The sequence below is a fragment of the Medicago sativa genome, chromosome 3 (genome assembly GCF_051527215.1).
Source record: "Medicago sativa cultivar Bolivia chromosome 3, Bolivia_mono, whole genome shotgun sequence".
In the NCBI taxonomy this organism is placed as follows: Eukaryota; Viridiplantae; Streptophyta; class Magnoliopsida; order Fabales; family Fabaceae; genus Medicago; species Medicago sativa.
In genome coordinates this window covers 55,152,739-55,164,797 of record NC_140751.1, presented here as the reverse complement: position 1 = coordinate 55,164,797, position 12,059 = coordinate 55,152,739, and the positions used below count along the sequence as shown (strand labels likewise).

The 12,059-nt window shown below is 34.7% G+C and overlaps 1 protein-coding gene across 1 annotated transcript; it reads left to right on the top strand.

Annotated features, from left to right (window-relative positions):
* Nucleotides 1-6,422: 6,422 nt before the first annotated feature.
* Nucleotides 6,423-9,482, top strand: LOC146938459 (disease resistance protein RPM1-like). The gene has a single exon (XM_085752403.1). It carries the CDS (start codon nt 6,570-6,572, stop codon nt 9,375-9,377), a length of 2,808 nt encoding a protein of 935 aa, XP_085608529.1. The 5' UTR covers nt 6,423-6,569; the 3' UTR covers nt 9,378-9,482.
* Nucleotides 9,483-12,059: the final 2,577 nt, after the last annotated feature.

The following is a 12,059-nucleotide window of genomic DNA, read 5'->3' as shown; positions in this document are numbered from 1 at the left end:
AATGAGATACCCCTAATAGGAATCATTAAAACTGAACCATTTGATTGTTGGGGCATTAATTTTATGGGACCATTTCCCTCCTCTTACTCTTTTCTCCATATACTTGTTTGTGTTGACTATGTCACAAAATGGGTTGAAGCAATACCTTGTGTTGCTAATGATGCCAAGACTGTTGCCAACATCCTGCAGAGGAATATATTCACTAGGTTTGGAACCCCTAGAGTCTTAATCAGTGATGGGGGGAAGCACTTTTGCAATAATTTTCTTGAAAATGTGCTCAAAAAGTATAGCATCATGCACAAAGTTGCAACTCCCTATCACCCACAAACAAGTGGTCAAGTAGAGGTTTCAAACCGTCAGCTGAAACAGATACTAGAAAAGACAGTTGCGTCAAATAGGAAGGATTGGTCTAAGAAATTAGATGACGCACTGTGGGCATATAGGACAGCTTTCAAGACTCATATAGGGCTCTCACCTAATCAGTTAGTCTATGGGAAGGCAAGTCATCTTCCAGTTGAGCTAGAACATAAAGCATACTGGGCCATTAAGGCCTTAAATTTTGATCCAGTAGCCGCTGGTAAGAAAAGACTCTTGAAACTTATTGAACTTGAGGAGATGAGGCGTAGAGCGTATGAAAATGCGCTCATCTATAAGGCTAGGACTAAAAGGTTTCATGACAAAAACTTAGTATCTAGGGATATTAACTCTGGGAAGCTAGTTTTGTTGTATAATTCCAGGTTGAAGTTGTTTCTTGGAAAACTCAAGTCAAAGTGGTCTGGACTGTTCTTGGTCAAGAGTGTGTCACCTCATGGAGCTGTTGAGTTGATAACACCTGAAGGTGACCAAAGTTTCAAGGTAAATGGGCAGAGAGTTAAACCATATCTAGGTGGCGTCCTACCAAAGGCAAGGGTAGGACTTATTCTGACGGACCTCTAAGGTCCTTGGCAGTCAAGCAATTGACGGTAAAGGAGCGCTTTGTGGGAGGCAACCAACCAATTTTTATTGCAGGTAGTATTTTTAATTTTTATTGCTTTCAAAAATATCAAAAACACAAAAATATTTTAGCTGAAACAAGTAGAGGAAAAATTCAAAAAAAATTCTAAGTTAAACAGGGTGTCTTCTCGACATTTTCCAAAACGTGGCACAATACCGAAATCGTGACACGAATTTTGGCACCCAAAAAATTTGGCGTCCTTAGACATTGCCAAATCGTGTCACGTTGGCCAAATCGTGACACATTTTCTGGGCAAGAAAATTTTTAAAAAGTGAAATCGTGACACGTTTTCCCCAAACGTGACACGATTTTGGTGGTATTCAAAATTAGACTGTTACAAAACCCAATCGTGAAACGTTTTCGGCCAAACGTGACACAATTTCCCCAGCCTATAAATATACCTACCACGATTTTCATCAAAAATCTTCATTTTTTCATCTTCAATTCACCAAACCAACACCATAAACCCTCATCATCATCCACAAACAACCCAAATTCATCACAATCACCGTCTCCATCACAAACCCTAACCTTCATCAACCTTTTTCCTAACCCTAACAATGGTGGAAACAAGAAACAAAGGCAAAACCCAAACAACGAAGAAAACCAAAACCGTCCCCAAGCGCAAACAACCCGTTAAACCTAACGCCAACGCCGCAACATCACCAACGGTTAACCACCGATTTTAAAATGATGTTGCGAGAGATCGATTCAAGGGCATCTGACACTTTCGGATGATCCAAGAGAGAGGCTTTGATTTCCCCAAACTCATAACCAACCCCAAGTTTTTTCAAGTGTTTACAGAAAGAGGGTGGGAGTCCCTAGATAGCATGATTTTCGAGCAGGCCAAGAAGACTGCGACACTGCAGTTTTATGCAAATGCTAGGTTCATGGGGATAAAGTATGTGTCATATGTGCGGGGTAAGGAGATTGATTACAGCCCCAAGAGGATTAATGATTTGCTGGAGATTATTCCGCCTAAGGAATGTTGGTGAGTTGATTGCCAACAATATTTATATGTTTGCTATTCTTGATGGGGCACCCATCAATGTTGGTAAGTTGATTGCCAACAATATTTATATGTTTGCTTCAGGTACAAAGAAGATTGTGCCTCACTTGAGCCTTATCTGCTAGCTTTGTGAGGAAGTTGAATGCGACTTGTTTGCAAATGATCTTAGTGCACCAATGATGAAGCCTCTGAATGATACTTACATGAATACCTTTGTAAGGGACTATCACGAGCGCCTACATCATATTCAGGCTGAGGAGGCAGCAGCAGCGGACCAGCCACAGACACAACCACCTCCACCTCTGTTTGTTCATGGAGAGGGGAGCAGTCAGCAGGTACTTATGCACCCAGTCATCCAATGATGTTGGACTACATGTTCGGCCATTTCAACTAGATGAATGAGGTGTTTGATCAGGAGATGGGGAACCGTCCCAGGTTCGGTCTAGAGTTTTCTGAGGCGGTCTACCTCAACAGGAGGGCTATGGCTGGCTCTTTTGAGAGATTTGATGGGTCTGAGGAGGCTATGGACCATTACTTTGATGTGACCAGAGGTCGAGCTCAGGATAGAGAGCAGAAGATCCGACCTAAATTTGCTGCTGGTGGTGCTAGGTCGAGGTATCACTTTGGGGAGGACTCTTACGCGGAGGAGAACCCTAGCACTTGGATTCCTCAAGACCAGATGGAGGATTGAGTGGACTACTGATGGTCCAACTCATTTTATTTTTCTGCTTTTGTTTCAGCATCTTTGTTTTGTACTTTTAATTTTATGTTCAAAACAATTTTATTTGCTTTGTTAAAGTTTAACTCGATTGTACCCCCCGTTTATGTAATTGTTCTTGAACTTGATTATTATTGATGAATTTTCTTGTTTACTTGACTTTTTCCAGTTTAGTAACAAATATTTGTTCAAGTGGTATTCCAAAAGTTCAAAAGGAAGAGTGACTTGTGATTTCAAAGGAGAATTGTATGGCAGTTAAAGATAGGTAGTCACAACTCCCATATATCATAACTGTAAGGTTCATGGCCAAATTTTATTTTTCCAATTTACTTATAAAGAGTGTTCCATGCATTTACATTTCTAGAACTTGCAATTTTTCTCTATTGTCGGTTGATCTTTGTCATTAGCACACTGAGGCAAAAGTGTTTGGTCCTGTGAGCCTTTTTGAAGCCTACCCTGTTATTATTTGAAATATTATCCTCTTTTTAGCCAAATTGAGCCAGTAGGTTTACATCTTTTTGTTCGGTGACAAACTACATTACAAGCTTAGAGACTTTTAGGATTTATCCCATATTGTTTTTCTGAGTTAGGCATTGTAGAATGTTGCTAAGGGGTACTAGAGAACAAAGAAAAAGAACATTATCATGAACAATATGCCAAAATGGTGTATTAAAAAAAATAGAATGAAAATGGGACAAAACATTGAAAGTCCGAGTAAATTTAAACTCGATTGTCCCAATTGTTATAATCTCTAGTACCTTGCAAGAATTGTTGTTCCAAAAGGTGAATGAATGATGGATTGAATTTGTGCTATTAACTTCAGTAGGAGTGCCTAACTCAAATTTTTGTGTAGCCTACTTATCCAAATATTATCCCACCTTCACCTAAGCCCCGTTATAACCCTTAAAGACCTCAAAGTGTGAATTGACGTTGATTTTGATTGACGTTTAGAAACTTTTCAAGCTTATGGTAATATGTAGATTGCTTGTCAACTGTATGTGAACCCTTTCATATTGTTGCGTGGAGTTGTGAATTGGTGGTTGCTAACAAGTCAAACTAGCTCATCTTTAGCTAGTAAGGTGTTGAACTTTTGGGTACTATCGCTTGATTAGGTAAGTGTTATTTTACTGTCGATTGTAAATTTTGCAAGTGAATTCCTTGAGGACAAGGAATAGTTCAAGTTTGGGGTTGTGATGACATCTCATCATTACGTAATTTTCTATGTAATTTGATCACATTTTGGAGTTCACAAGGCAACTTATGCAGCAAGAAAAGCAGAAAAACCGAAGAAAATACAAAGAATGAAAACGTATCACAATTTGGTAAAAACGTGACACGATTTTGGAAGACCAAAACATGCTTTCAACGTTGAGGAAAACGTGTCACGATGGCAAAAACGTGACACGATTGGAGGAAACACTAATTCATCTGTTTGTTATTTAGATGAAAACGTGTCACGATTTACTTAAAACGTGACACGATTTTGGGTGAATTTTTGTGCCTATTTAAGCTGAAGTCTATTCCAAAGACAAGGGTTACAATTTGAAGAGAGCAAAGTACGATTTTGAGACTACAAGACGGCTAGGAGGACAATTTCTTCATCCTTTTACCAGTTCATGTATATATTGATTCCTCTAATGATTATGCTATTTGTAAAGGCCATTATGAGTAGCTAAATCCATTAGAGGTTAGGTCTGAGATGATTCTTTGTAACCCTAATTGAACCATGTTATTGTGAAACTCTATTTATTGTGAATGACAATCTAGTTTTTATTCAATTCAATTGTTCTTAATGCATTTTATATCCTGATCAAATATAAATATGATTTAGTGAGAACGAATGACTACTGATCCTAGCTTTTGACTTAGACCTAATTGAATTGTTCTAATAAACATGGTTAGTCTAGGAATGGATAATCCTTTATTAGTGATATTAGATTAACGTGCTTAAATCTCAAAGATTATCAGACCACCTAAGGAATTAGGGGTTGTAATCTTAGAAGAGGGTCCTAACTCAAGGGATTGATTAAGGCTATTTTGTTAACTATCATGGAACTAGAGAAACATTCATAAGAATAGGTGCAGTATACCAATTAGAGGAACATAGATGATTCAAAAGACCTAAGCTCATCTCTTTCTTATTCTTAAAACCAACTTTATTTTCTGTCATTACTTTTATGCAATCAAACCAATCAACTGCCTAGTGGCAAAACAAAATAACTTTTATACATCCTATTTTACAACGTAATTGAATTATTGAGATTAAAACCAGTCCTTGTGGGAACGATATTTTTACTACTTCGATAATATTTGGTACACTTGTCAAATGTCTATCAATTGCTGAGTTCGATGAGTTGGAAAATTCTCATTCGTCTCCTAAGATCTCTTACCGTACACAGTTACTTGCTTGGTCCTACTCCACTTAACATATCTCGTGAATATTTTGTTCCAAAGTCCATGGCCCTGCATGATTAGGTCTTTTAATTCTATTTTTAATTTATTTAATTTAAAAATTGATTTTTTAATTTATTTTTAATTTATTTAATTTAAAAATTTATTTTTTGTCTTTTTAATTTTTTAAATTAATTAATTACACACGTGGTCTGCCACATAGGCATTGAATAAGTCAAAATTGACCAAAGGGACCAACGATGCAAAGGGGCTAAATTTTAGGGGGCCAAAATTGTAATTTTTGTATTTAGGGGGCCAAAATTGCAAGTTTTTGGAAGTTAGGTGTAGAAAAGTGCACTTTAGCCAATTTATAAAGACCATTTTTAGAGAGTTTTTGATGTTATACGTTATAAATACAATTTTTGTATATTTAAATATAATTATATCCTTAAAACAAATATACAATATATATTAAAATATTATTATTGTAATCAATTTTGGCACAATAGTATTATCAATTCTACAAGCATATCAAAACAATATTAACAGGAAAAATGTTAACAAATATCCTCGAGTAGTTTAATACAAATTTCAAGATACAAAATTATTGAAATTTGGTGGTGCATTCGTCTATTATAATAATATCCCAAATTTTCAAGAAAAATATACAACTCAAATGATGGTAACTACTCATTTTTATAACAAAAAATTATGGCCACCATTAAATTTAAGGCTCTACCATTAGGAATAAACTTTTTTTTGTGGTGGCTGGAATTCGAACCCCGAACCTTGCATATATTATGCATTGTTCATACCAACTGAGTTTAGCTGACGAGGACTTTAGGAATAAACTTTTGAATAAATATGCAAAATCCCGAATTCGTATGATGCACACCATGTGAATCTAAAAAAATAAAACAAAATAAAGGGGCGAGTTACAATGACTTTTTATCATTGTATATTAAATTGCTTACTCATAAATGTGAAGTTAAATTGAACTAGTGGAGCATAATCATATTCTGATGCCAAATAGGCAAATTTATTCTATATAATGTGCAAAAATCTGCAGGTAAAAAAATTAACAATCTGTAAGTAATAAAGACTAAGACCAGTACTTGTCAAAAAAAAAAAAAAAAACTAAGACCAGTACTATTTAATTTCTCATAATAACAAGTGTTCTCACATGAGTCTTCTCATTGACTTTATGACGCACCATACAATTGCACATTCAAAACTAAATCGTTTTCTTCCACACAATTGGGCAACTTGTTAGTTGTACAGCTAACTATCAACTTGCTTTTAGTACGACAAAATTTTGAAAGAAAAAAATGACAAATGATTACTCACCACTCATTGATAGACTTTACGCTATATAATCTTGAAGGACTAATAGCTTTTACCATATAACACTCATCTTACTCATAACATTAGCAAATTTAAATCAAAGATACAACAAAATGTGTGACACTGCACTTTCCTGCGCTCTTGATCACTTCCTTCCGCTAGCTCGCGATCATTTGCTTCCACTCTTGAAGGAAGCATTCAACATGATCAGGGGTGTCCCAAAAGAAATTGCAGAATTGAAAAAGGAACTAGAAAGCATTGAAAAATTCATCAATAATGCAGATAGAATGGCTGATGCTGAGGAAGACATGGAAACAAGTCAGGAAATCAAAGCAAAGATCAAACAGCTGATAGAAGCATCTTTTCACATAGAAGATGTCATTGATGATTATATATTCCTTGAGGAACATCAATCTTCTGATCCTGGATGTGCTGCTGGTGCTGTTGACTTGGTGAAAACTAAGATTCTTCGTCTGGAAATAGCAGTCAAAATTCAGAACATCAATTCCCGAATTAGAGAAATAAAAGAAGATTCAAGTGAAAAAGATCATGGCTTCCAACTCCCATCTTCTTCGAATAAGCCATCAAGTAGTTCTGCAACAAGTGAAAACGCTTCATTATTGCACAACCTTCAAGACGCTTCCATTTATATGGATGAAGCTGATCTTGTGGGCTTTGAAGAGCCACGAAACAAATTGATTGATTTGTTAGTAGAGGGAAGAGCAGAGCGCACAGTTGTCTCCATTTTTGGAATGGGAGGACTGGGAAAAACCACTATAGCCAGAAAAGTTTTTGCCAACCAAAAGGTAGTTAATCACTTTGACTGTCTTTTATGGATCACGGTGTCTCAATCATACAATATAGAAAAAGTGTTGAGGGACATTTTGCTGGAGATTTACAAACAACAAGGGAAAGATCCTCCTCAGAGTCTCCATCAAATGGATCGAAATTCATTAGTTAATGAAGTGATAAACTACTTGCAAGAAAAAAGGTATGTTGTAGTGTTTGATGATGTATGGGATTCATATTTTTGCCGTGATATTGAATTTGCTATGATTGATAACAAAAAGGGTTCTAGGTTATTAATCACTACAAGAAACAAAGATGTTGCAGATGCTTCTGAGAACTTTGATTTTGTTACGGTGCATGAGCTAAAATCTTTAACTAAAGAACAATCTTTGAAGTTGTTCAACAAGAAGGCATTCCGAAACTTGAATGGACTTTGTCCAAAAAATCTTATTGATATATCTTCCAAAATTGTTGAAAAATGCAAAGGATTACCTCTAGCAATTGTAGTCACTGGTAGTCTTTTATCTTCCAAAAGAAATCCAATTGAATGGTGTAAGTTTAGTGAACATATAAATGCAGAGTCGAAGTTAGAGGAATATTCTGTGATAAGAAAAATATTAGGACTTAGTTACCATGATTTGCCTTGCAATCTCAAGTCATGTTTCTTGTATTTTGGATTATATCCCAAAGACTGTAAAGTTCATTCAAAGACATTGACTCGTCAATGGATTGCTGAAGGGTTTGTGAAAGAAGACAAGGAAAGGACATTGGAAGAGGTTGCAGAAGGATATTTAAAAGAGTTAATCCATAGAAGTTTGGTGCAAGTAGCTTCAATCAGTATTGGTGGAAGAGTAAAAAGATGTCGTGTTCATGATCTAGTGCATGCAATGATCGTTAAAAAAGGTGAGGATTTAAGTTTTTGCAAGAATATTATTGAGGGCAAACAATTGTCTTTAACTGGAATGATTCGACGCCTATCAATAGCACCCAGTTCTGATAATTTAATGGAAGGTATTGAAAACTCACATGTTCGATCACTACTTATTCTTGAACCTGAAACATCACTTGAATCCTTTGTAAGGACGATCCCTACCAAATATAGGCGGTTGAAGGTGCTTACATTAATCTCAGAACAACTTGAAATTCCTCATGATTTTGGAAGTTTGAACCACTTGAAATTTTTTGGGTTTAGGATGACTGAAGAAACATGTTTTGAACTTCCAAAATCCATTGGCATGCTTGTGAACCTAGAGACTTTGGATTTAAGAGAAACAGAGTTTAACAATCGTAATATGCCGAAGGAGATTTGCAAGCTTAGAAAGCTACGCCATTTTTTAGGCCATTGTATGTCATTAATTCAGTTGAAGGATGGTATTGGAGGCATGACATCCTTACAGACTCTAAATTCGGTTTATTTAGATGATGATGAAGATGAAAATGATAATAGAGTGGTTGAGCTAATCGAAGAGCTAGGAAAGCTAAATCAGCTAAGGGAATTGGTTTTGAAAGGTGTTAGGAGTGAATATATGAGTGCTCTATCTTCCTCAATCAATAAGATGCAACAATTGGAGAAACTACTGATTGTTGGAACCGATTCTGCTGACACATTCATTGATCTGGATTTGAATTCACCCCCACCTAAGCTTCAACGTGTTGTACTCTACAGGAGTTTAAAGAAGTTTCCCGAGTGGATTCCAAAACTCACAAACCTTGTTGAGCTTAGAGTGAGTCTTACGAATCAACATAATGATGCAATGAAATTACTCATAAGTTTCCCAAACTCGCTGTCCCTCCATATCTCGGATGGTTCTGATTATGAAGACAAATTGGAAAGGTTACATTTTGAAGATGGATGGTTTATGAATTTGAAGGAACTATATCTTCGTGATTTGTGTAACTTGAGTTACATCCTTATTGACGAAGGTGCATTGGGTTCTCTGAAAAAGCTCACTTTATGGTACATTCCCCAACTGATGACGTTACCAATTGGCATTGAACACTTAAAGCTTGAAGTTCTGAGTCTTGTTGCTATGAGCGTGGAACTTAAACAGAGCATTGCTCCAGATGATGAAGGAAAAGAGCATTGGATCTTCAACCAAGTGCCCTCTGTAGAAATCTTCCCAAAATGGTAATATTTATTGTTTAGTCATCAAAATACAAAGCATTATGTAATTTTTAGTAAACTAATTTCTCGACATCTTGTAAAAAAACTAATTCTCGACTTTTGCCTCCTGTTACTTTTCTTATGAACAACTTTATATTTATTTATTATTCAAATTTTACAGATAACTTTTTCCAATCCTTATATTAAGCTTTTTTTTAATGGCATCCTTACATTCAATTGTCTAATCGTTGCATTTCTTCAACTCAAGTGGACTATTATATCGGCATTGCTTCTTTCTGTTTCTGTTTTGGCACTTCCCCCTCAATAAAAAAATAATGTGTTGTTTTTCGTTGTTATAACCTACTTTGTCATTTTATTCAAGAAAATTGAGTTGTTTATGATGTATAATATATGTTCTGAGATCTTCCGTTTGATGATTGCGAGAAATTAATATGTTGTGTGAACTTTGCTTCCTCTAAGATTTGGTGTTGTTTGTATTTAGCTAGAGTACTCTTTCTACTTTTTTCTATATATGATATGATAAATTTGCCATTTAAAAAAGTATCCGTTATTATTATTATTATTATTACCGGTTGTTAAAATACACAAACCTCCTGAAACCAAAAAAATAAAAAATACGCTAACCTCCTTTCAACTTAACTCTGATAATCCACAGTTAGAGAATTGAAGAAAAGAAACATAAATAGTGAAGCTAGTTTGAAGATCTTTTGTTAATTGCACACCAATAGATATTTGTTTTTAAAATTTCGCAGAATAGACAATTGTTAGCAAATAAATTAAATTTTACTATTACTCCCGTTTTAGTCATCAACAAAAAGAATAACTAGCATATATACCATATAGATACTAATAAAACTATCAAATACAAGTTAATATGTTCAAAATACTACAACGCAATAAAACATAAGCCAAAAGGGTTCATAGAGGTCGTGGATGTTCTTAAAAGCTAGCTTAATCAACAGATCCAAGTTTTCATCCATTTCAGCTTGCTTCTTAGTTTGAGCTTCAATCAGAGCACGTTAAGATGCTAATTCGTCCCTTGTTTTTTGAGGTGTCAAATGGGTTGAACAGATCCAATCTGGTCCAGCCCGGCCCAACCCATTTGTAAGTAGGCTATTGTCGCGTCATTTTTCGGAGATCAAGGCTATTTGATTAGCTTTTGACTCACTTTTGATTTCACGACTGAACACTTATTTTTTTTTTTTAAGAAAAGGTGAAAAAAGTTCAAACCACCCCATATTGAAAAGATTTAGGGTTCGGGGGTTAGTTACATAAAGGGAAGGTGTTAACACCCTTTATGTCCGTAGTACTCTACGGGAACCTTTTGGTTTCATTTAATTAATGTGCTATAAACTTGCTTTTTATTTAAAAGAAGGAATTTAAGAATAATGATTAAAAGAAAAAAGGAGACCTAATTATCTACATTTTATTGATTTTAAAGGACGAGTGTCATTTGCCTACGTACCCGTGAAGGATCAAAATCACGTAGTTCGGGGTAGAAATTGACGTTTGATTTGTTGTGTGTTTTTTATTAGTTTTGAAAAAAGTTTTAAAGAGAAAAGCCAAGTGGCAAATGAGAATTGATTTGTATTTTTTATATTGAAAGAAAATAGACTTAAAGTAGAATTAAAATTTGATTTGAAATTTGATTAAGAAAGAAAATAAAAAGAACTATCACTTGATTTTGGATCAAGGTTTATTATGAAAATATTTTTGTGATTTTTGTTATTTGAATGTTTTTGTTGTTTTAGAATAATAAATGAAAATTAAACTAACGGAGCAATAAAATTAAAAGCGCGTGGATTTTCATAGTGACGTTGGATCACCACAAAATCCCTAATCTAATTTTTTGTATTTTTTGATATATATAATGCAGTAAAAAGAAAGACACACACACACACACACACACACACACACTTTTTCTCATTTATATTTACATTGGACCTAAATACATTCTAATTGCTGGAAAATAAATGACAATAATTTAAATGCTAAATAGAAATAAAATAAAATGCTAAAAAGAAATAAAATGCAAGAAAATAAAAGAAAGGGACAGCCGAAGGGACAAAATTACCGAAGGGACAAAATTCCGAAGGGACTTTTTCCGAAGGGACAGAAAAAAGAGGGAGAAGAAAAGAATAGCTCGTCAACACAAGCTAAATGAGGGAGAAGAGAGGAAAGTTCTTTGACAACTCAAGAGAACTTTTGGTGTGTGAAATTGTGAAGGATGAGAGCTCTATTTATAGGTTCTAAGGTTGATGAAAAATGGAAAATTGGTTTAATGCACTTTGATGGGGATTTGAATGAGATTGATGGTTTTGGAATGTGATTTGAATGATTTTTCAAATGGGAGAGTTGACATGTAAAAATGGCGTGATTGGTGGCACACTTGAGAAAGAAAAAAAAAATTGGACCTTGACACTATATTTTTGACAATTTTGGACTCATTAAAAAAAAGTTAATAAAAACCTAAAGAAGTAATTAAACGAAAAATAAAATAAAATGGTAAAATGGAAAATAAAAAAAATAAAAATCAAGACTGAATAAAAATGAAAGATAAAAAAAAACTAAAAGTTAAAAAAAAAAGACTAATAAATAAAAAAAGTGAGAAGAGGTATTGATGATGAAACGCGTTCCTGATGAAAAATGGGAAAGAACATTCTGACTTTGTGATTGAGGCTGTGATAGT